This window comes from Stegostoma tigrinum, chromosome 2, assembly GCF_030684315.1.
Source record: "Stegostoma tigrinum isolate sSteTig4 chromosome 2, sSteTig4.hap1, whole genome shotgun sequence".
NCBI lineage: Eukaryota > Metazoa > Chordata > Chondrichthyes > Orectolobiformes > Stegostomatidae > Stegostoma > Stegostoma tigrinum.
Genome location: NC_081355.1, coordinates 7,846,027 through 7,871,217, shown reverse-complemented (window position 1 = coordinate 7,871,217; position 25,191 = coordinate 7,846,027). Strand labels below are relative to the sequence as shown.

Here is a 25,191-nt window from a genome sequence, read left to right as displayed (position 1 = left end):
ATCTGAATTTAGGCTGTATATAAGAATTGAAGTCCATACAAACGTGGAAAGTTTGCCTGCATTATATATCTGATTTTTGGTTATTGAGGGTCTTGCATTGCTACTTTCACTGGTGTCATCCATGACTCAGCCAGCAGGACAATGGCTCTAAGCCAGTACGCTGTGGGTCCTAGTCCCACTTTGTGAACCTGAACACAGTCTAGGCTACCACTCCAATATGGTACTGAAGGAGAGCTGCATTATTGTTGATCTGAGGCCTTGTCTCTTCCTTCAGGTAGGCATAAAAGATCTCTTGGTGCTTGTCAAAGAAGACCAGATGAAGTTCTGCCTAATGTTCTAGCAAAAGTTATCTCCTAATCAAAACTAAAAGGATGACCATTTGGTTGTTAACATTGCAGTTTATGGAATTTACTGTGCACGAGTAGGCTACAATGTTTCCTATTTTGCATGAGTGGCACCAATTCAAAAAGAGTAGCTCAGCTGTCGAGAGAAATAAAGTTAACATTTCAAGTCTGGTATGACGTCTTTGTTGAACGGAGTTCTGAATCCAGTATGTCTCCACTTCAGAGCATTAACTTTCTTTCTATAGATGCTGCTAGACCTGCTGAGTTTCTCCAGCATTTTCTGTATCTGCTTCAGCTTTCTAAACCTCAATAAATACTTTGTGTTGGCCTTCATAATGGAAAAAGATCTTGCAAGTATAGACATCAGAGTAGAGGACGGAAATATTAGAAGAAGTTAAGAGGGGAGATACAAGTAGGTTTAGCAGCCTTAAAAGTGGACAGCTAAGACCATGTGACGTAGGAGCAGAAGCCTCAAAATCGAATGCCGAGATGAAGTCCCAAACAGAGACCTTGTTTTGGGAGACTTGTATCGGACATGTTGGCAATGTGCCCTGTGCAATGAACCTGATTTATTGTGACCAGTGCCTCAATATTAGAGTACCTACCCTGTCAGTAGGTTTGTGGGATTTCATGGAGGCATTGTTGATGGTATTTCTCCAGAGCTTTGAGGTGTCTGCTGTCCATTGTCCATCCCTCTCTGGAGGGCTGGTAATAGTGCTGCCCTCTAGACTATGAGCTTGGCTCTCACTTTGGGGTCCTTGACATTACATTTGCTTCCTCAGATGGCCAAAGGCTGCACTGGCATGCTGAAGGTGCTGTCGAGTTGAGAAGTGTACCAGAGGACACAACTGCCCATGCAAAAACAAAGCCCATAAATTCAGCGCAATTATTGCCCAATCTCCTGAGGCTAGGATTACTGCACTGTAAACATTGGTGCAGATTGAAGGCACAAAATTCTGTTTTTCTTATCATACACCAAATGTAAATCTGATATTCTGAATATTAAACGTCGGATTTGTAAGCATTAATTAAAATATGTGAACCATTAGAATTACAAATAAAGAGTTTCTTTTGTGTTTAAGATGCTGTGTGGTTTTCGACAAGCACAGTTTAAAGTTTTGGAGGGTGACAAGCAATTTAGCTGCATAGTTTGACAGCTGCTTGGTATGTAGTATTGTATGATAATTACTGCACCCACGCTCCTAGTGCTCAATCTGATTGATTTGATGAATTGGTCTAATTTCATTTGTAATTGGCCTCTCAAATGAGTGTGACTGGACTGCCTGCTTCAAGGGACACAATATTGTTAAACTAAAATGTTGCAATTAATTGTGGGTGAGCTGAAGATGGGGCAGTGGAGATTCTCCATGCAATAACCCCACGTCATCCTGTATTACTTGAATAATGTCACGTTGACTTTGACTGCAGAAATATTGTACCTGCTGCATAAATTTCAATTTGTGCTACTGGGAAAGAAAACAGTAATTACTGTCACCGCATAAAGATGTGGTTACTAATGCAACTTCGATGTACTCTCTCTCGGCTATTCTTTAACATTGAAACCCACCTGCCAGAGTTGTAAGTACTTGAATTACAATGCACTGATTTGAACATGGTGAAGAGTCTCCTGTGCTCCAGAAAAATTGAAAATCTCCAGGTTTAATTTCCAATCAGTCTGATTTCTCTGTAAACATTTCTGGTTTTGTTTCGCAAAAGTCAGAATGTCAGTTTTAAGCAGTGAGATCTAAGCAGCATTTCCAAAAAGGATATGACTTAGTCTAAATGACTAGAGAAGTTATCCAGTGAGATAATTGCTGGAGTGTTTCGAAGTGGATTTTTTTTTTCTCTTACAGAGGGAGCCCATAACAGCATAAGACATAGGAGCAGAATTAGGCCATTCGAGTCCACCATTCAATCATGGCTAATATATTTCTCAGAGACCCAGTTTTCCTACCTTTTCCCCATAACCCTTGATCCCCTTACTAATCTAAAACCTGTTTTTTCTGTGTTAAGTGCACTCACTGACTTGGTCTCTTAGACTTCTGTGGGAATGAGGCTAGTTAACCTGACCTCTGTAAGATTTTAGTGTCCATTACTAAGGATGAGATTGTGGAGTATTTGGAAGTGCATGGTAAAATAGGGCTGAGGTAGCCAATTTCATCAAGGGCAGTCATGCCTGACAAATCTATTAAAACATTAAGTAGCCAATAGCATCCTGTCACAAAACAGAATTTGCTAGAAAAGTTCAGGTCTGGCTGCCTCCTGTGTTTAAGCCATTCTGTCATTCTGAAAAGTCGAGTAAAATGCCAGCGCTGGTATAAATTGATCCTGAATTGCTTTGGATTTCTGTAGCACAACAATCTATGCCATTGATACACGTTACTATGGCCTAAGCGCAGCAAATTCAGGCTTCCCTGATCTCTGTCATACATTTGAAGTTATCTGCATGTTTATTTTAATAATAGAGTGCCTGGGTTGGTGTCTGAAAGAAATTGAATAGGGAATTAGATATTTTCTAATGAACTTCTTCAGATGCGTTATTACACCCCTCTGGAACTTGAACCCAGCCTTCCTAGTCCAGAGATAGGAACACATCTCAAAAACCCCAACAATTAAAGGAGCTAAAGAGATTTTGAATTGATTTGGTTCAGGCCATTGCTGGCTTCTTCTGGTCTGCCTTGACAGCAGTTTGAATGATTTGATTTTCTTGTACGTGTGTGTGGGCTGCTAGTTTCTATTTTATCACTTTCAGTTTATTTATTAATAATTGGTGGAGCAGAGCAGCATGGTTACTTAATTAGTCATTCAAGTCTGAAATGGTTTCAGGTACTGTGAGCATCCTGCCTGACAGTGTGCGCATGGAAGAACTGATTGGATTGAGGTGTTTTAATTGTGTTAGTATGAATGATTTAAATGGGACGGCATGGTGGCTCAGTGATTAGCACTGCTGTCTCACAGCGCAAATGATCCCAGTTTGATTCCAGCCTCTAGCTACTGTCTGTATGGAGTTTGCATGTTCTCCCCACGTCTGCGTGGGTTTTCTCTGGGTGCTCTGGTTTCTTCCCACAGTCCAAACATGCAGCTTGGGTGGATTGCCCATGGGCAATGCAGGGTTATGGCAGTAGTGGGATGCTGTTCGGAAGGTCGATATAGACTCAGTGGGCCAAATGGCCTGCTTCCAGACTATTGGAATTCTGATTCTGTGATGTAACTCCTAATTCTCTCCTGTTTGCAGTCCTTGCTGGATGCTCTGGAAGACCTTCCTGATTGGTATGGTGTCAAGGAAATGCAAGCAAACTGGATTGGGTCTTGTACTGGATGCTACTTTGACTTTGATTTGAAGGTAACCATTTTGTAGGAGGTACAAACCTCCTCTTTTCTAACTGAGAGATGGTAGGTAAGTTCGCAGATGACACCAAAATTGGTGGTGTAGTGAACAGCTGAAAAAGTTGCCTCCTAAGTACAATGGGACCTTAATCAGATCGGTCTATGGGCCAAGGAGTGGCAGATGGAGTTTAATTCAGATATACATGAGATGCTGCATTTTGAAAAGCCAAATTGAGGCAGGATTTATACACTTAATGGTAAGGTCCTGGGGAGTTTTGCTGAGTAAAGAGACCTCGGAGTGCAGCTTCATAGTTCCTTGAAAGGCAGTCACAGGTAGATAGGAGAGTGAAGGTGGTGTTTGGTATGCTTGCCCTTATTGGTCAGTGCATTGAATATAGGAATTGGGAGGTCATGCTGAGGCTGTACAGGCCATTGGCTTGGTGGTTGGAGTGCTGTGTGCAATTCTGGCCTCCCTTCTATGGGAAGGATATTGTGAAATGTGAATGGGTTCAGAAAAGATTTTCAATAATGTTGCGAGGGTTGCAGCGTTTGAGCTATAGGGAGAGGTTGAAAAGGCTGGGGCTGTTTTCCTTGGAGTTTCTGAGGGGTGACCTTAGAGGTTTATAAAATCATGAGGGGCATGGATAGGGTAAATAGACAAGTTCTTTTGCCCAGGGTAGGGGAATTCAAAACAAGAGGGCATATGTTTAAGGTGAGAGGGGGAAAATTTAATAGGGTCTGGAGGAGCAACTTTTTCATGCAGAGGGTGATGCATGTGTGGAATGAGCTGCCAGAGGAAGTGGTGGAGGCTGGTACAATTACATTTAAAAGGCATCTGATAGGTACATGAATAGGGCGGGTTCAAAGGGATATGGGCCAAATGCTGGCAAATGGGGCTAGCTTTATATAGGATATCTGGTTGGTATGGGCAAGTTGGACCTGCTGGATCTGTTTCCATGCTGTACATCTCTATAATTCTATTTACTAGCTTGAAACCTTCTGCCCATTCACCCAAATGGATAGACATGCACAGACTGTTAAGTGTAAACATTAAAAATCTAAAACTTTGAATTTAATCTTGTTTGTTGACCAGTCGTGAGCACAGAGCTTAGAATGCCTCCCCAACCCGTGCCAAAAAAAAAGCATGTTGCACCATTCAGTAAGATCACAATTGTGGCGTTTACTCTCTCATGTCAGCGTCCTCTCCAATAGACCTTCTGCGTCCAAAACTAATTCAGTCTTGAATAAAATTTGACTAGCCTCCACTGCTGTGTGGGGAAGATTGTTCAAAGGGTAACAATCATCATTGTGAGAAATTAATTTGTCTCATCCCTGAGTTGACCAATACTGTTGATGTTTGTGAAACTATAAGGCCCAGGGATTTTAGGGGATTAGGGGTGATTTTAGGCTTGAGGGAGCCTTGAAAGTGGATGTACAAAGCCTGGTCACTGATCAGGCTGCAAAGTGCTGATGGGGTGTTTTTTTCCCTACCGCAGTCAACAACGCTTTGATTGTTTTCCAAATGACAACACAGTGGCTGCAGAAGATGAAACATTATGGATTTGATCACGAGTATGTGAATTTGTTTGGAGATGAGATTTGAGAGGATCGATGAATGGAGAACCAAGAGGGCAAGGTGTTGGCGGGAGCTGTGGTGTAGTTTGAAATGGCCGAGACTGAGGAACTATTCGGTGCGGACCCTGAGGAAGGATATTTAGAGGGTGAAGATGAGTGGGGTGGGGCCCAGACGATGATGGACAACAGCAGTTTTTACAGGGGGTGAAGGGACCGGAGAATGCTGAGATCCTTGAAGGCCTGTGTCAGAAGTGCAGGAGTATGGTGAAGACCAGGTGATTAGTTAACACTCACATTGCCACTGTGGCCATTTGGAGGATCAGTCAGTACAGAGTGTAACCAGATGTATAGCACTTTCAGTAAAGGCCAGTGTATCGCCACCTGTGAGCTTAAGGGCTATTTTTTTATCAAGTGCAGGCAACTTCAGAGCTGTTCTGTTCACGCTTTTGGTTGAATTCTCCATTTTAAAAAGATTTCATTCTCAACGTATGTGTAACAAAATTGTAATCTGTTGTTTAAAAGTTAGTTGCCTCAAGTCGATGGGGGTGCGTTGCTGCAGTCCATTCAATATAGGTACACCCACAATGCCATGAGGAGTTCCAGGATTGTGACTCAGCTTGAACCCTCTCAGATAATGATGTAGTGTGAGTGAGCAATTTGTTGCAGTCTGTGCTTTGGTACCTCTGAAGAACTCTGCTTTCTGTCTGTTAACTGAAAATTAAAACTAATCTGTCATCTGTGCAGTGAACTTACTGCGCAACCATCCTCCACTGCATACAGGAATGTTTTCTTTTGTCATTTATTTAAGATGAGGCCTGCAACTCGGACATTCCTGAAGTGGTGTGCATATTCTTCCCTAGGTAAATGGAAAGCACATTGGTGAAAAGCTCCCCGCATATGCTTCCAGCCCAGAAGCAGTCTTTGGTGCATCCCATCTGTCTATCCTACCTAGCCACAGACTTCTACAAACTGATAGTTACGTGAGAGACATTCTTCAACAGTATTTTGTACCTAACAAAGGTAAGGATTTGGGGAAACTCTCCAACAGAAAGCAATTTTATCTGCACTATATATATGGTATAAAAACATGTATGCACACATTGTCGATCAATTGTGGGCCCTAGAATTAGCTGCAAGAACCCTTAGTTAAGGATATGTGAGGAAGCTCATAATACTGAACAGAATGTGGTGACAATCTGATGAAAATGGGACTGGCTTTAGATGCTTGATGCTGTTAGAACTAAAGGCCACTATGATGAGCAGTTTGAGCTGGTGTCCCTAGAGCTGTGACCTAGAATGCCATTGTTTGTATTATCGTCCAGTGAATAAGCTGCATCTCGAGATCTGAAGGTCATAAAAACACCTCTGAAATATGCGTGTAATGTGTGAATATACTGTTTTGTTGTCTTTGGCTTCAGTTGAATTCAGGAACTCTGATGACATAAGCTATTGCTGAAGGAGGTTTCCGCTGCTTTATCTGATCTCTGTATCCTCTCTCTGTATTATCCCGGGAAATGTTAAGTGCTATTCCATTTCCCCTCCCTCTTCAGCTGGTAATGAGGCCATAAGCTGGGGAAGATTACATTTTGCACCTGTTTTACTTGGCACACTTAGTCCAAGTATACGGACCAGTTTCTATATTAAATGCCTTTAGTAGTCATGTCTTCTAAATAATCCTGGATTCAGCAGGACCTTTTCAGGTTTGCAACGTTGGCTCAGTATGTCAAGAGAATTACTCTGGACTCGGAGATGTGAACGTAACCAGCCAGAATGGAGATCCCATATTGGGTCCAATCCTCGCTCTCTTTTTGCAGTTGCACAAAACCAGAAATGTAAAGCTTTGGCATTTTCTCTTAGATCAGGGGAGCTCGAAATGTTTACTGTTCTTTCTCACTTTCTCCTTTATCCATGTGTTGAATGGAGGGTACTGTGGCGAACAGGAAAATAACATTTGCGTTGTTCTGTTATGTTAACTGCTTATGTTTGTCCCCCCACGCATCACATTTTTCAGCTCTTTCTCCTCCAAAAGGTGTTTTCTCCCTTGTTGTGTTCATATCCTTTTAGCACTTCACTCATCATTCATCTGTGCCTCTGTCCATAAGAGATTAGATTTGACTCGTTAATTAGACTGTTGGACCACCCTAGCTGAGTCTGATCCTGTCAACGTCTGCGTATTTTCCAGCGGAACTGGCTGGATAGTGATGGGAAGCAGGGACCCTGCAGGAATCGTCTAAAGGCTTCGTGCCAGCTGCAGCACCACTGGCACCTCCTGGCAATGTTGGAAAATCCCCATGTTGGTTTGTGATGAATCCAGATGGTGCGTCTTTCAATTAAACCCAATTCTCCGGTACTTTTAAGGTTATCTATTGTTTGTTTTTTTTCATTCTCTCTGGATACCAGCATATGTGGCTGAAGGGACAGGACAGACAAACCTCCACAGGAGGCAGAAAACCATATGATAATGCTTTCTGTCCCAGTGGTTCTCTATGTCTCCAATGGCCAAGACCATAAAATGGCCAGAATGGAACGGGAGGGTTTTACTTTATGGAATTGGATGCATTTTTCCCTTTGCAGTGGCAACACAATTTGTTCTTCTCAATTGCATTGCAGTGTTTGTGTGGTTATCATAGAATCCTTACAATGTGGAAGCAGGCCAGTTGGCCCATTGAGTCCACACTGACTCTCCAAAGAGCATCTCACCCAGACTCACCCCTGTAACCCTGCATCTCTCATGGCTAATCCGTCTAGTCTGCAGATCCCTGGGCACTACGGGCAATTTACCTGGGCCAATCCACCTAACCTGCACATCTTTGGACTGCGTGAGGAAACTGGAGCACCTGGAGACACGGAGAATGTGCATGCTCCTCACAGACAGCCACTTGAGGGTGGAATTGAACTCAAGCCCCTGGTGCTGTGAGGCAGTAGTGCCAACCTTTGAGTCACTGTGCCTCCCAAAATGTTATAAGGACTAGGTGAAACGTACAAATTGGAATGTACTCTAATCAGCTGTTCTCTGATGGCAACTCTTTATCTTTTCATTACGATGAAAATCAGACGAGGAGGATTAAGACTGAAGAAGACTAAAAAAGGAGCATGCAAGAAACCAGGTATCCCACCTACTTATCTCTACAAACAGCACCTTCCCAATACATGGTGTGCAAATCAAGCATTTGACTGATCATTCAGCTCGAGACCCACAACTCTGGAATGTAAAAGAGCCCCCCGCCTCTTGATGGACTACTTAATAAGATGGTATTTATTACTAGAACAAGATTCAGGTGCTCCCTGAGTTGTTTTTTTTCACCACTGTTTTTTTATCTGAGAGATTTGGACAGAAGATGATACAGGGAGGCGACACACCATCTGAAGTTGGGTGGCATTTCAGTTATGATGACTATTTTGTTGTAACAATTTGGAAAAATACAAATCCAGTGTTTTAGTTGGATCACCATCCTGTTGCTCTGTCTTTGAGACCTCATCCACAAGTGAAGGATAAGTGACTTGGAATTGAGCCCATATTTTGCATGACGTGGTGGAGAAGCGCTGCTCAAGCGAGAACCTTTGCACAAAAACAAAGTTGCTGGAAAATCTCAGCAGGTCTGGCAGCATCTGTGAAGCAAAAACAGAGTGAATGTTTCGGGTCTGGTGACCCTTCCTCAGAAATGATGGTGGCTGGGAAAACGATAGTTTATGTGCAGCAAATAGGGAGGTTGGTGGGGAGGGAGTAAACGAGAGGATAGAGCCCAAAGAGAGAGAGAGAGACAGTTGGACAGACAAAGGAGTTGCTAATGATCAGGCTGGGAGGGTGAATAGTTGTTAATGGGGACTGTTAGTGACTTACAACAGCGGGTGTGTAGTGGCAGGCTGTGTGGTAACAAGGCCTGGTGTGTGGGGTTATGGGCTCAGACATGGGAGAGTTTAGGCCCTAAAGTTATTGAACTCAATATTGAGTCCAGAGGGATGTAGGGTCCCTAAACAGAAAATGATGTGTTGTTCCTCCAGCTTGTGGTGGGCTTCACTGGAACACTAGCAAGCCAGAGACAGAGATGTTGGCCAGGGAGCAGGGTGATGCATTGAAGTGGCAGGCAACAGGTAGTTCAGAGATAATGGGAACTGCAGATGCTGGAGAATTCAAGATAACAAAGTGTGAAGCTGGATGAACACAGCAGGCTAAGCAGCATCTTACGAGCACAAAAGCTGACGTTTCGGGCTGAGACCCTTCATCAGACAAAAAACCTTTTTGTTTTTGTCTGATGAAGGGTCTAGGCCCGAACTGTCAGCTTTTATGCTCCCGAGATATTGGCTGGCCTGCTGTGTTCATCCAGTTTCACACTTTGTTAACAGGTAGTTCAGGGTCTTCTTTGTGAGCAGAATGTTTGTAAGCCATTGAGGAGTTTTGAGAATGGGGCCAAGTTTTGCAATTGGTGATGTTCGAACCGGAAATTCCAATTGCAGCAATTTTCCTGCAATGGGATTTAATTTCTAAAAATACTCTCCTCTTCGTACAAAGCCAGAAGAATTGTCACATGACCTTGCCTGTATCAGGAACTGCAAGTAGAGAGTATCCTTCCTCTATCAACAAAAGAGACAATGCAGATAATAATCTCTTCTAGAACATAGAACAATACAACACAGTACAGGCCCTTCGGCCCTCCATGTCGTGCCGACCTGTCATACCGATCTCAAGCCCATCTAACCTACACTATTCCATGTACGTCCATATGCTTGTCCAATGACGACTTAAATATACCTAAAGTTGTCGAATCTACTACCGTTGCAGTCAAAGCGTTCCATTCCCTTACTACTCTCTGAGTAAAGAAACTACCTCTGACATCTGTCCTATATCTTTCACCCCTCAATTTAAAGCTATGCCCCCTCGTGCTCGCCGTCACCATCCTAGGAAAAAGGCTCTCCCTATCCACCCTATCTAACCCTCTGATTATTTTATATGTTTCAATTAAGTCACCTCTCAACCTTCTTCTCTAATGAAAACAGCCTCAAGTCCCTCAGCCTTTCCTCGTAAGACCTTCCCTCCATATCTGGCAACATCCTAGTAAATCTCCTCTGCACCCTTTCCAAAGCTTCCACATCCTCCTTATAATGCGGTGACCAGAACTGTACACAATACTCCAAGTGCGGCCGCACCAGAGTTTTGTACAGCTTCACCATAACCTCTTGGTTCCAGAACTCGATCCCTCTATTAATAAAAGCTAAAACACTGTATGCCTTCTTAACAGCCCTGTCAACCTGGGTGGCAACTTTCAAGGATCTGTGTACATGGACACCGAGATCTCTCTGCTCATCTACACTGCTAAGAATCTTACCATTAGCCCTGTACTTTGCCTTCCGGTTACTTCTACCAAAATGCATCACCTCACACTTGTCTGCATTAAACTCCATTTGTCACCTCTCAGCCCAGCTCTGCAGCTTATCTATGTCTCTCTGCAACCTACAGCATCCTTCGTCACTATCCACAACTCCACCGACCTTAGTGTCGTCTGCAAATTTACTAAACCATCCTTCTACGCCCTCATCCAGGTCATTTATAAAAATGACAAACAGCAGTGGACCCAACACTGACCCTTGCGGTACACCACTAGTAACTGGTCTCCAGGATGAACATTTCCCATCAACTACCACCCTCTGTCTCCTTCTTTTCAGTAACTACCTGAGATTTGTTCTTTTTCCGAGGGAAGCAGCAGCATTATTTAAAAACAAAGCCAGAAAATTCTGGAGAAACTCAGCAAGTCTGGCAGCAGCTGTGAAGAGAGAACTCAAGTTAACGTTTTGAATCCAGTACGAACTCTTCAGAACTGACAAACTTGTTTATTTCGGAATCCCAGCATCCACAATATCTGTCTTTATTCAAGCAACATTATTCAGACTGACCAGAAAAGAATGTAAAACAGTGATTAATTTTTCCTGCTTTCAGACTGTCCCCCATTAGCTCTGTTGCCTTTTATAGGTCATCCTGTTGCGCTTATGATATTTTGAGTGCACGCTCTGTTTCTGTGAAATGTTAATGGCTTGCACGGAAATTTCTTGCCAAACATTTGCGGGGTCAGAAAGAGTAACTGCTCCATAAACCTTCTTGGTAGAGCTATCCTGATCTTGCAAAGTGCTTTGGCACCCACACAAGCAAGAAAAATTCCTAGCTAAATCTCATGTCCATTTACTATCTGTCAGTACAATCCTCTGCCTGGTTTATCATGTTGGTCTGATTTGCAGGATTTTTCTTTAACTGCGATTTTGATGGATTGATTTGATTGCTTTCATCCTCCTTTTCCTGGGAAACCCAGTGGTTTTGCTTAGAAGGAAAAAAAAACTTAAGTGATTGTAACAATGTCAACTGGAAATTGTCGGTAAAATAATTGCAGTTGTTGTATTTCTGCACATTTTTGTCCAAAAGTCATCAGCTTTGGCTGTGTCTGCGCTTGATGTGTTACAATCATGAATGAAGTAAAGGTTATCTGCTGCTGCTGATAATCCAAATCTTGGTGTTTTTTTCAGAAATGCAGTCAAGATCATTCCATATAAAAGAACGTTGCAGTGGTTAAATATGCTTAGTGGTGTGCATTGTCATTTCGTGCAGACTGAATGAACCCTGCTTCCCATCTTAAGGCTCACTGAGGGTTACCAATCTTGTCAGAGGCTCTAATTGGTCAGTGTTCCTGGGTTATGACTGAGAACCATTGATCAGTACAAGTCCAGTGTCCACAATCTGGTGCTTCCTGGCCCCAGTCCTTCTGGATTTCAGATTTTCCTGTATATCGGAATGCTGGCCAAATCCAGTGAGAGCAAGGAATTGATAGTGTTGAGCGTTTTACTTTGAAGCTCTTAAACTGGCATGAGGTTGATCTATTTTTATTTTGGAGACCCACAATGGATATTTGCATTAAGTCAGGGGCTATATCAACCTACAGCAGGAGAAATGCAGTTGTTCAAGAAGGCAGCTCACCTCCACCTTCTCAAAGGCAACTAGGGATGGGCAGGAAATGCTGGCTAGCCAGTGATGCCCACATCCCACAAATGAATGGAAAAACACCTTCTGAAGTTTTCCAGAGGCACATAAACATTAAAAAAGGTCATTAAAGGATGAATGAGGCCAATTAGGAACTAAAAAAAAAATGTTTTTTCATTTGGGGGGGCATGGCTGAGGTAAGAAATCAATATTTTGCAGATGGTGACAGAGGAGGAAACTCCGTCATTGTTAATTCTTTCTAATGATGAGCTGGGATAGATTGTCAGTAATTAAAGTTAATAAGACACTGAGGCCGGGTGAGTTCACCCAAGGATACTCGAGGCAATGAGAGTGGAAATTGCAGAAACAATCTTTCAATCTTCCCTAGACCCAGCAGTGATATCAGAGGACTTGAAAATTGCAAATGTAATGCTGTGTTTTTATGAACAAAAATTGTTATGATAAGCCCAGTAATTCCAGATCAGTCAGTTTAACTTCAGTGGTAGGGAAGCTTTTAAAATGAGAGAGAGTATGTAGAGGGTAGAATTAAGTCAGAAGGAAAAATGTGAGTTAATGAGGAGGCGCTAGCATCAACTTACTAAAGGAAAATCCTGTTTAACTAACTGTCTCTGGTTTTTGAAGGTGTAACAGATTTCGTGACAGTAATGCTGATGATATGGTCTGTGTAGAATTCCAGAAGGCATTTAATATAGTACCATACAATAGACTTGTGAAAAAAAGTCATAGATCATAGAATAAATGGGACGGTAGTAATGTGGATACAAAATTGGCTAAGGTCTAGGAAACAATAATAGTTAATAGATATTTTTCAGGCAGGAGGGAAGATTGCAATGGAGTTCCCAAGGAATTAATTCTGAGACCCTTGCTTTTCCTGATATATATTGAGTTTTCATGTGCAGGAGGCAGATTCCAAGATGGTGAATGATACAAAACTTGAAAACATTTTAAACTGCGAGGATGGCATCGTAGACTACAAAAGGATGTTGACAAGTTGATGCAGTGGGCAGATAGATGGGAGATGAAGTTCAATGTGGAGAAGCATGAGGTGATCATCTTGATAGAAAGAACGTGGCTTGATGCAGTACAAAATAAAGGATGCTACCTGAAAGGGTATGTAGGAGCAATAGATCTGTGTGTGTGCAGTTGTCATTAAAGGCAGTAGGAGAGGTACAGTGAGTAGTTGTTAAGGCACACAGTATCTTGGGCTTTAATGAAAGAGGAAAAGATAATAGAAGCAAGGAAGTTACACTGAGCTTATAAGTTATAAGACGTTATTTAGACTCAGCTGGAGTATTGTGTGCAGTCCTGGGCACCACACTGGTAAGAAAGATCTGAATGTATTGACCGAAAGTGCAGAAAGGCTTTACAACAACTTTTCTAAGGATGAGAAACTTCAGTTACGAAGATTAATTGGAGAGGTTGGGACTAGCTTCTTTGGAGAAAGGAAGGCAAAGAGGATGTTTGATAGAAGTCTTCATAATCCTGAGAGGACTGGACAGAATGGATAGGGAGAAACTGTTCCCTCTCGCAACAGGATCAAGGACGAGAGGGCACAGATGTGAGGTACTTTGGCAAAAGAAGTGCAATGTGTGAAAAATACTTTGAGTATTTGAAGTATGGTGGAGGCAGGTTCAATTGGGTAATTATTTAACTCGAATATTGTTTCTAGTGGTGTGGAAAAGGCAAGAGAATGTCATTAAATCATTTACAGGGCTGATGCAGACATGATGAACTAAACAACCTCCTGCACCATAACAATTCTGTATAGACAGGAATCCATTAAGTATTAATAGAATGCCAGTGGCTGAGAGTAATGTTAAATTCACAGTGCCATCACCTTGAGTCACAGCGGTTTAAATGTGATCCTGAGCAGTGCACATTCTCGAGGTTAATCCAGTCCCTTCATGTGCTCAATTGTTTGGAATTGCATTGTTGCGTAGATGAGTCGGGGAGCCATTTCTCAGACAGCAATGCTGCACAATGAAGTGAAAGGCTCACAAATTGTTTTGAGGCTGTTTGGCCGAAGGCAGGCTTACTGATCAGTTTGTTGTTTGGTTTAAAATACTGCGGGGTCTCTGGTAGCAGTTTGATTCTATAGCAACAGAAATGAAGCACTTCCAGCCTTTTGTACTCTGTGCCTACCTGAATTATGTACTCTGATCTGGGAGTTCAGAATCTACCCTGCACCTTCTCTTTCATCATCATTACCTTTTTCGTTCTTGCTGATTCTTTCCTTTCTATTGTCACTCCTACACCATTTGTCCTCTGCACCCCCCCCCCCCCCCCAACCCCACTCCTCTCTATCATATCATGCTTTTTTGAAATATTTTCTGCTGCTGCATTGATACCATTGTGGGTTTTGGTAAGTAATTTGTTGTATAAAGGTGTGTAGAATCTTTTTAGCCTGACCTTTTCCTGTATGTGGTAAAATTATGCTTAACATTGTTGAATTTGAGTTGCCTCAGCCTTTATGGCACAGTTCATAAAAAAGAACTTACCTTGCTTACCAGCAGGAACTGCTGTTATTCTTGATAAAGTACCTGTCCAATTGTTGAAAACAAAATGCTCTATTAAGAGTCTAATCATTGTCTGTTACTGTTTGCTTTCCAGATTGCCAGACACCAATGACTGGGGTCAACCTTTTAAATGGTCAGGAGATTCCTGTTGTAATTTCAGCCAAGACAGAGTTTGAAGGCTGTTTGGATACTGTCATAGGTAAGGCAGCCATTCTTCATGTTTGGTTATGTTGTTTGATGGGGGGTGGTAAGTAGAGATTGGTTTACACTATTGTGAAATTAGACCTTCATATAGCTGTAAATGTCTGCGGTGAAATGTGCCAATTTGACAATTTACTTTCCTTCCTCCTCTAAGCCATCTTTGATCCATTATTTGGACAACAATAAAGCATGTGTCTGATTTTCTATTTAAGAGAAAAATAAATTATCTGTGTTTATTTATACGCTACCCACTTTATCCTTTGGGGGTGGAGCAAAGAGAGAGCAGGGTAACTGCAAGGCACTAAGGTCTGTGAGGAAACAGCTGTTAATGGGATGGACTGATAAGGTTGGTTGAGGGCAATTTAGAAATTTGGAATTTTGGAACCCTAAATGTACTGATTCCTCTCCTGATTTTTGAGATGTACCTTCAACCTTGCTTTATTGTCCAAACCTTTCGCACTCCCATCGTAATGTCCCTTTACTCAGCTGAATGGTTAATTTTGTTTGATTATACTCCTGTGTAGGAGGTCTTGTCGTGCAGTGTGTAGAATCCTCTGAGCCAGAAGGTCCAGATTTGAGTTCCACTGCAGGATTTGACGGCCAAGGAACGTGTGGGCTAAGCCTGTTTAGTGCCAACCTGTGATCAGCCTAACAGGTGCCCATGGCAAGTAGTAAGAGCGGGAGGGATTCCTGCGTTAGATATCTGATAGACAGGTCTTACAGCATCTACCGTCATAGCTTTAGGCTACGATATACATGTAACAAGTGCACATTGCCATTTGCAACTCAACCTCTTTGCAGGCACGAGTTGGCTGGATTGCCAGTGTGGGTTGCATTGGTGCCACCGTGAGGTTTGATCCCTGACCTCACCAGGGCAGGTTCAGAACTTGGGCTCTGTGGCTTATCCTTGTGGAAATCGGGGGTGTATGATTTGGACTTGTTTTTGGGCAGAGAACTCTTTAAGAATAAAAATGGTCCTGTCAATTACCTTGGACGGTTTTACTGTTTTAGAGACGCTAAGTGTGTTCAGATGACACACTTCTAAAGAGCTCCCGTGCTAACCTCTACTGGCTAAGCCCATTATGTGAGTTATGCCATTGTTGAGTTTATAAAGATATATTTGATGTACATTAATGGAAGTAGTTTGCTACCAAGTTGAGGCATGCAGGAAAACACGGAACTTAATGATAAACAAAAATTGGATGACCTTTTGAAGAACTGGAAGCTGGCCTTGATGCCCTTTGAAAACCTATGAAGGAAGCAGATGGCTTGTGTATGTTTGCAGCAATAATATGCACAGATGTGGTGGAAGATGCAGTTCTTAGTGTACACAAAGGCGGAAGCTGTAATGAGGTTCTTCGCTAGTAGGGGGAGATGGTTGTCCTACATCACTCCCTGTGAATTGGCTGAGAGCAGCATTTGTAAGAGTGAAACCTGAATTACTACATGGCCCTTGTTTACACTGTGGAAGACTGGAGGGAAAAGGCAACGGTACCGTCTACTTCAAAGGAAGGATAAAAGAAACATGTTGTTAATAATTGAGCAAAATGATCTTCAGCCAACACGAATGTTGCTTAACACTGCCTATTAATTCGTCTCCCACTTCATTGTGTTTTTGTTTCTGTTTCAATAAAGGTATTCCTAGCCTTAGTCAGGAAGATGCAGCAGTTGCAAAAAAGCTGGGTTTAGAATGGCGAGAGGTATTTGAAACCCAGCCCGATGGCACCGAGCATTTGCAAAATTGTGATGAGGTCAGTGATGGGGCTGCTGAGAGGGAGGGCTGTGGTTTGGGCAATTCCAAAATGTTAACTTTTGTTTGCTGTCCTTTTTGCAAGGAGCTCACAGACAAACTCTGCTGCACACCCACTCTTGCATGCTGATTAGTAATCTACCTGAAAATGAAAGTGAAAGGTTGACCTCTTTAGAATTATTAGTTAATGAAGCTTTATAAAGTAACTCATCCATAATCTACCTATTTTAACATACTTGTATCTCTGCTGGATTGACCTATACCACCCACTGTATGGAACTTAGCTCCTTAGACTGGGCTGGGGCTTACACCCATTTTATGTTTCAGTGTCTTATTAAGCACATTGGAGACAGGGACAGAACAGATGCTGAGGTAGTGCCCAAATGTTGAAATCATTGGTGCTTGCCATTCGCCTCCAAAGAAAGTGCAGATGTAGGTCCTATGACCTCTCTGATGTAGATTTCTGGTTGCCCACAAACACTGTGAAGCTGGAGCTGAATTAAGTTTATTTTCAGAAGCTAGTGATGGCAACACAGAGGGGCAGCAGGCAACCAAATTGGGATATGCTCACAGACAGCAAGCTAGGAATTTAAAAATACCAAATACCTTCAATTCAATACCAATGAAATGAATGCTCTGGTAATGCATGTGGGATTTGGGTAGAGTATTGGAAACATTTCTTTCCAAAACAATGGAATTTCTTATTGAACACAAACAATGCACTTGTATGATCTGCCTTTGAAGCATGTCAGACGGCACTTTTCACTATACCTCTGTACATGTGACAAAAACAAATCGAATCAAACAAAATTATTCTTTCAGGACCAATGAGGCTGTTCATAAGTAATTAATGAGCTTTGTGTTTGCAAAAAGAAATTCTGGTATATCTCATTCAACAAGTATTACTTTTTTTAAGAACTTTTACAACTGAAGAGTGTGCTAGTCAAAGCTTTCATCTGTGCAAGATTTTTCCAATGTTTGCATTCTGAGGGGAGGCTCAACAGCAAACCCTCTGCTGAAAAAATAGTTAGCAATGTCTGCATTTCCACATTTAACTGTACATGTACAGATTCTCCAAATTGCTTTCGGTTTCAGAAATTACGGCAGCAATTGCTGACAGTGACACCATGGTGGCTATGGCAAAATTAAAACTCATTTGGTCGATTCTGTAGAGTTTAGGAAGCAAAAAGGGAGGAATTTAGTTTGCACTGGTGATTTACTTACTTTTAAACAGCATTTCTGCACATTACAATGACTAATGAGGTCTTCTAATAGATCATTGCTATCCTGTAACGAGAGCTAGACATTCAGGAAATTGAGGAATACTTTAACATCATGATACCAAGATTGTCAGACATTTAAGATTAGCTGATCAGAACTTACTTGGTAATGGCAGATTGTCATTTAAGCTGAATTATTTATAACAAATCTCAGACGGTTTAACTTTTCAGTTCACAGGACTTGATAGACAATCTGCAACTCAGGCCATCTTGCAACGTGCGAGGGACCTTGGAATCGGTGGCTACCTTACAAGCCCGAAGATGCGTGACTGGTTGATATCCCGGCAGCGTTACTGGGGCACCCCTATTCCCATCGTCCATTGCCAATCCTGTGGTCCCATTCCTGTCCCTCATGAGGATCTACCTGTGCTTTTACCCAAGATTAAGTCGTTTACGGCTAAAGGGCTCTCCCCGCTAACTACAGCCACTGAGTGGCTCAATTGTGCCTGTCCTCGGTAAGTCAGTTATGCCCAATCACATAACAAAACTGCTCCAGTAGTTTTTGAGAATGAAAGCAGAACATATGCAATCTGTGAACAGGTGCACAGAATTAAATTTTGGATTGCTGTTATATTGTAACTAATTTTTGGTTCAACTTTGAATTAGAAATTGAATTGTTTTTGAAGAAAACACAAGAACTAAGAGCAGGAATAGGTGGTTCAACCCCTCGAGTCTGCTCAGCCATTTAATACAACCTTGGCTGATTTAATCTCGGTTTGAACTGCACTATCCTGCTTTCTCCAGGTAATCCTTCAACCCTTTGCTAATTAAAAATCTGCCTATCTCTTCCTTAATTTTATTCCGCCCTCGAGCATCCATTGCACTTTGGGATAAATCCCACAGATCCACAACCGTTTTCAGGGAAGTAATTCTTCCGTTTAAATCTACAAACCTTAATCCTAAAGCAATAACCTCTCGTTCTGAAGCAAAAATTGCTTGTGATCACAGAGGTCCAGGCAGCATCTGTGGAAAGGAAGCAAGCTAACATTTTGGGTCTCAAAAAGTCATCTAGACTTGAAACATTAACATGCTCTCTCTCCATGGATGCTATCTGACCTGCCGTGATCCCCAGCACTTCTTGTTTTTAGTACAGATTCCGGCGTCCGCAGTAAAGTTCCCCAACTTCTTGTTCTAAGGAGGTAACTAGTAAGAAAAGCAACTTAATTGGTATTTTCCAAAGTAAATTGATCACTGCCCCACCACCAACCCTCCCAACCAAGATAAGCAGTGACTTTGCTGTACCAATGAACCAAAGTGATCCCCTGCATTGCCATTGGAAAAAACTGTGGCCTCAGTGGTTAGCACTGCTGCCTCACAGTGCCAGGGACCCGGGTTCAATTCCAGCCTCTGGCAACTGTCTGTGTGGAGTTTGCACATTCTCCCCCGTGTCTGCGTGGTTTTCCTCCAGGTGCTCCGGTTTCCTCCCAGAGTCCCAAATTACCCCATGGTGCCCAGGGATGTTTAGGTTAGTTGGGTTCGACAGGGGAAATGTAAGGGTAGGGGAATGAATCTGCGTGGGATGCCCTTTGGAGGGGCGGCGTGGACTTGTTGGGCCAAATAGCCTGTTTTCACACTGTAGCAATTCTTTGAGTTTTATTGCACCCAGGAGCTCACATGGTCTTGGGTGTGAAATTAAATAATCTACTTCATGCCACCCTAGGTGTACCACTAAGATGGATACACAGAAATTAAAACATTAGTTTGCAACAGACGGAGGATGACCATCGTAATCTCCACGGCCACACTGCCTTTTGTGGCCTGTTACTGCAAAGCTCATTGTAGCTTCCACCTTCCTCTTCCAGCCTCCTGACTAAAAGACTGAAGGCATCACTGGTGCAAAAATAGGCAGCGATGTACCGAAATTCTCCAGTCAGCCTCTGGATGGCTCATCTTAATACATTTACTTTAAGAAAGTGTGTGAGAGTGTAGCTGTTAAGTTCCTGCTCGATGTGTCCGATGGTGACTGGCTTGGATAAAGTAAATCTAAGGGTAACTGTTTCCACTGGTGGTTGAGTCAGTAACTAGAGGGCATAATTTTAAGATCAATATCAAAAGGAAAAGACGGCAGGGACTTTGTTTTTCTGATTTAGTGGATTGTTAGTGCAGAGGATGCAAATACAATGGAAAAACAGTGACCACTAGTAAAAGGATTTACAGATGAAAAAAGATATTTGCCAACTTACAGAGGACTGGGGCTGTAGAAAATCAGAAAAGGGCTGAAAGGCCTCTGGGACAAGAAAAGTATATAATTCTAAACAAAAACAGACATTCACCAATGAGGAGGAGGAGCTGTCTGATATCAGGATACGATAATATATTTTTTCCCAACTTTCCATGTATATAATCCTGTGCAACTTGTATGCAGTACTATATTCTTGCAGTAAATTTGCTTCATGGAGTGAGTCCCGTTGTGTAACAGCTAATTATGGGCAACATTTCAGTGCCAAGAATGTCTTCAGGTGCCGTCCACTCTGTTCTCCTTTCAAGCAGTTACTTGGTGTGATTTCTGTCAGCCTGTATGTTCTAAGACCACAGTTTGAAAATAAACTCCTGAAATTCCTGTCACAGGCACTGACTACTTTTAAACGACCGCGGCTCCCAGTCTGACACTGTCTGAGTGATGTTGACACTTCCTTATTGATATTAAACTGTAAATGCAGATCAGTTTACACTGGAGAAGTGAGCACTCAGCTTCTTGATCATTAAAGTTGCTGAGTAGAGCACAGAATGGCTGACTTATCCCAGCAAGTCGATGTGGGTGTTTCTGCTGCCCACAAGTCTCCTACCCTTCTTTATCTAATGCTAGCAATTCAGTTCCTTGCCCCCTCATATTTATCTGGTTTTCCCTCAAATGCATCAATGTTACTAGTTTCAACTCACCCTGCACTAGCGATTTCCACATTTTAAGCATTCTCCGATTGAAGATGTTTCTCCTGAATTCTCTGTTGGTTTATTAGTCACTACTTCGTATACATTGCAGGTTAACTCTTGACCATTTCTCCAGAGATGGATAAAAGGTTATTAGCACTGTTTCTCTTTCTGCAGATGCTGCCTGACTTTTTGAGTATCTTCTGGGTCTTTTATTTCTGACTTCCAGAACTTGGAGTATTTAGCTTTGGCCCCGGTCTCTTCAGTTGGACAATGTTGCTAACTGCTAATGGTACTTGGAGCAATATGGCTTATAATGTTATGTTTAATTCAGTCAGCAATGTTCCAGTTTGTGTTGTGGTTGAATCACTAACTGTTGTGCATTGGAAGCCAACAAATGTGTGACTTGCTGCCCCCATTCAGATGTAAAGGCCCTGCCCAGAGAGAGACTGACACCATGGATACGTTTGTAGATTCAGCTTGGTACTACTACAGATACATTGACTCTCATAATAATGAAAGGTGAGTTTGAAAATACTTTCTTAACAGCAAAAAAACCCTAAATAAGTAAGACTTCAGCTTTGCTTGGGGAAAAGTAGAGACAGGAGTAGACCATTCAGGCCCTCCAGTCTAGTTTGCTATTCCATTAATCTCGATCAGCCTCTGTGTTAACTTCTTCTGAAAACCAGTTGTTCCATCTCTGGTGATATCCGTACCTAACAAAAAATACATTGCTCTAATTAGAGTTTTAAATTGGTCCCCAGCCTCAGCTTTTTTTTTATTAAAAAAGGAGGGAATTCCAGGTTTCAGCGACCTTATGAAGATGTTCTGTCTGATGTCGCCGTCAAAAGGCCTAACTTCTAATTTTGATGTTATACTATTCTGTCCCAGCTGACCCCAATTCGGAGTTTGAGAGGCTGGGGGAGGTCCAGAGTGTTTCCTTAACTCTTGTATTTGGCTTTTTTTGTTTTGCTCTCTTGTCACCTTTGTTCCCTATCCCTAATTACCTTTGAACTGAATGTTTTGCTCGGCCCATTTCAGAGGGCAGTCAAGAATCAACCACATTGCTGTGGGTCTAGAGTCAGCATGTAGGCCAGCCTGAGTAAGGATGTCAGATTCCCTTGCTCAAAGGACATTAGTGAAACAAATGGTTTTTTCCAAGGGTTGATAGTAGTCTCATGGTCACTGTCACTGACTAGCTTTCAATTCCAGATTTTTGTTGACTGAATTTAAATTCCAACGTCTGCCATATGGGATTTGAACCCACTTACCCAGAACATTAGGACCTCTCAATTATTCATTCAGCTACATTATACTCTGCCACTGTGTTTTCCCCATTTTGTAAGATTTTATTGTGCTAGCATAATAATATGACACCTATTTGAGAAATTAGCATTCATTTTGTTAAGAACAAGAGAATTCACTTTGCTGAAACTGGTTGTGATGTGCTTCACCTTTGAGAATTGGATCAGAGTTTGAGCTAATGTACTTCATTTCTTCGGTTTACAATGGCCTCCTGAAGTTTTACAAAGTGCTTTGTCACTGTGAAATTGTTGGTAAAGTAACAAAATACCTTGTTTTGTCTGTTTGGCTGTAAGCTGGTGTCACGTATACAAGTAGTATCTGTATTCCATAATTCCAGATATGTTGCAAGTCCTTTTTTGGTTGCTTGGCACCTAATTACTCCAGAAAGAATGGAATAGGGAATGTACGCTGCTGCCATCAGGCCAAAAGGATGTCCTGTCTACCTATCAAATAAGTAATGTTATGTCAAGGTTCATTGCTGCTCTGTAAGGTATATGTCCCAACAGCTAGTGGGCTGTAGTCAGTAACACATTCTTTTGGCTGTTTTCAACATGTACAAAACTTACAGTATTCAGTCATCCAGTGTTTGCTGAATGTCGAACATAGAATCCTGTCTAAACGTTGGACACTTGGGGCCTTTTTCTTTGTAACCAGAATATTTTTCAACTAAACGAAACCTTGGAGGGCAGTCATTCCCTGGTGTATTTTCAGTGACAGTGTCCTGACCGATCACAGATAATTCGTCTGGATTGAATTTAAATAGAACCTTGGCAATTCGGTGTTCCTAGTGCATTCTCCATTACAATGCCTCCACCAGCCAGGGTCTGCTTTCCAAACAATCAGCAGCCTTTTCTCATGCAATATAAATTGTTCCCTTTTAAGATTTGCAATTCTGGCCTGACGACTGTGGTGAATAGCTTTGACAGTGTATACTTTTTGTTTCATCGATACTCCAATCCTGTACTACCAAGTGATGTTTTTTTTAAAAAAAATTCAATCTTTCTTGACCCAGGATACTGTACATGGAGAAGTTTAACAGCTCTTTGCTTTCTGCAATAAGCACAGTTGCTAATTGTGTCACTTTCTCATTTTGAAGGCCCTTTGACAAAGCAGCAGCGGATTTCTGGATGCCTGTAGATCTGTATATCGGAGGCAAAGAGCACGCTGTCATGCATCTGTACTACGCAAGATTTATTAGTCATTTCTGCAATGACCAAAACATGGTCAAATACAGGCAAGTATCATCCCTCTGAAGAAAGATTTGCTTGGACTTTGTACTGAAGTTCCCAGGTGTGACATTAAGCAGTAAGCCACTCCCATTGGTCCTGGTCTATCTCAGTCTCTCACTTTTACTGCAACCACCTTCAGAGATGCTCCCTCAATGTACTTCACCAAATTGCCTTTGACCAGTTCCATCAGCTTCCATTACTGAAGTCTGTTTTACTGCCATTTTGGCAACCCCTATGACTGGGAGATGTGTCCTGTTGGTTTCTATCATTTCAATGTCATATCTACCACATGAACGTACAGATTAGGCACAGGAGGAGGCCACTCAGCCCCTCAAGCCTGCTCTGCCATTCAATAAGTTCATGGCTGATCTGAATACTTCGCACCTTTCACCTCTTTGCCGATTGAAAATCTACCATTCTGCCTTAAAAATCTTCAAAGGCTCTGCTCTCACCACCTTTCAAAGAAAGTTTCAAAGACTTCTAGCACTTCGTGAAGAAAATATTTCTCCTCATTCGTCTTAACTGGGTGAGTCCTTATTTTTAAAAGGAGACCCCTAGTTCTGTATTCCCCCATACGAAGAAACATCCTCTTCATGTTTACTATGTTGATACCCTCAGGTTTCAATAAAGTAATCTCCTACTCTTCTTTAAACATCAGTGATACAAGAAAACCTGTCAAACTGTTCCTCATAAGATAACTTGCTATTCCAGCTATAAGTCTGGTAAACCTTCTCTGAACTATTTCCAAGGTATTTATATGATCGATCCTCTTGGCACTTTCTCAGTCATATTGTTAGTCTACATGATGCCCAGGCAGACAGGACTGCTGGGAGACATCCAGCTTTTTTTTAAATTTTGTGGCATTCCATGAATGATCAAATGCTGGGCCAGCACGTTTTGGCTGTCCCTGCTTGTTGTTGAACTGAGTTCCTTATTAGTCTATTTCAGAGGGTAGTTTAGAGTCTGTCACATTGCTGTGGCTCTGGAGTCACATGCAGGCCAGACCAGGTAAGGACAGCAGATTTCTTTCCCTAAAGGACATTAGTGGACCTGATTGTTAATTGTCATGAAAACCTATGGTATCTCATTCATCATAAGACTTGTGATTATTTATTGAATTCCAGAATTACTAGCCTAGCAACAATACTAGTATGCCACCACCTCCCAACTTACTCTGAAGAAATATGGAACAGAAGAGAGATAACAAGGTGTAGAGCTGGATGAACACGGCAGGCCAAGCAGCATCAGAGGACCAAGAAAGCTGACGTTTCGGGTCTGGACCCTTCGTCAGAAATGGGGGAGGGGAAGGGGATTCTGAAATAAATAGGGAGAGACCCTACTATCTGCGTAACAGAAGATGTGTTTTACCATGGTTGTGACACAATTTTTCACAGTCTTGTAGTAAACCTGTTGTAATGCAGGCTAATTTGACCTGACCTTCATGAGTTTTATTTAATGCGCAGAAGTGTGGATGGGTCGTTTATTTTATTGAGGACTGTACAGTTGGATAATGTAGACAGAATGCATGATTGCCCATTCAGGACAGCACCAGCTACAGTTCTAGCTACCTGCCCCCAGGAGGTGAAAGTGAGCTATACACGTACTGAAGTGTCCTCCAGTGGGAGAAGTTTGTCATTACGATATCATGAACTCTACAGTGATTTACATCAGAAAATGACCCGAGTGTGAATATTTTCTCTGACTACGATGGATATATTTGCTGGGTTTTTGACTGCCCAACATTAATCTTTTTTTAAATTATATAAATGACAAAAGAAATATTAACAATGGGATCAGTTGAGTGATGATTACCT

At 42.0% G+C, this 25,191-nt stretch overlaps 1 protein-coding gene across 5 annotated transcripts in view; it reads left to right on the top strand.

The window, feature by feature from the left end:
* The window catches only part of lars2 (leucyl-tRNA synthetase 2, mitochondrial), a 98,548-nt gene that overhangs the window by 25,713 nt on the left and 47,644 nt on the right, over positions 1–25,191 (top strand). For all 5 annotated transcript variants that reach the window (XM_048522582.1, XM_048522555.1, XM_048522573.1 and 2 more), the window contains 7 exons: positions 3,580–3,687; positions 6,107–6,266; positions 14,839–14,943; positions 16,581–16,696; positions 18,147–18,430; positions 21,267–21,365; positions 23,245–23,382. In XM_048522582.1, coding sequence (XP_048378539.1) covers positions 3,580–3,687; positions 6,107–6,266; positions 14,839–14,943; positions 16,581–16,696; positions 18,147–18,430; positions 21,267–21,365; positions 23,245–23,382 — 1,010 coding nt within the window. The remainder of the gene's footprint in view (positions 1–3,579; positions 3,688–6,106; positions 6,267–14,838; positions 14,944–16,580; positions 16,697–18,146; positions 18,431–21,266; positions 21,366–23,244; positions 23,383–25,191) is intronic.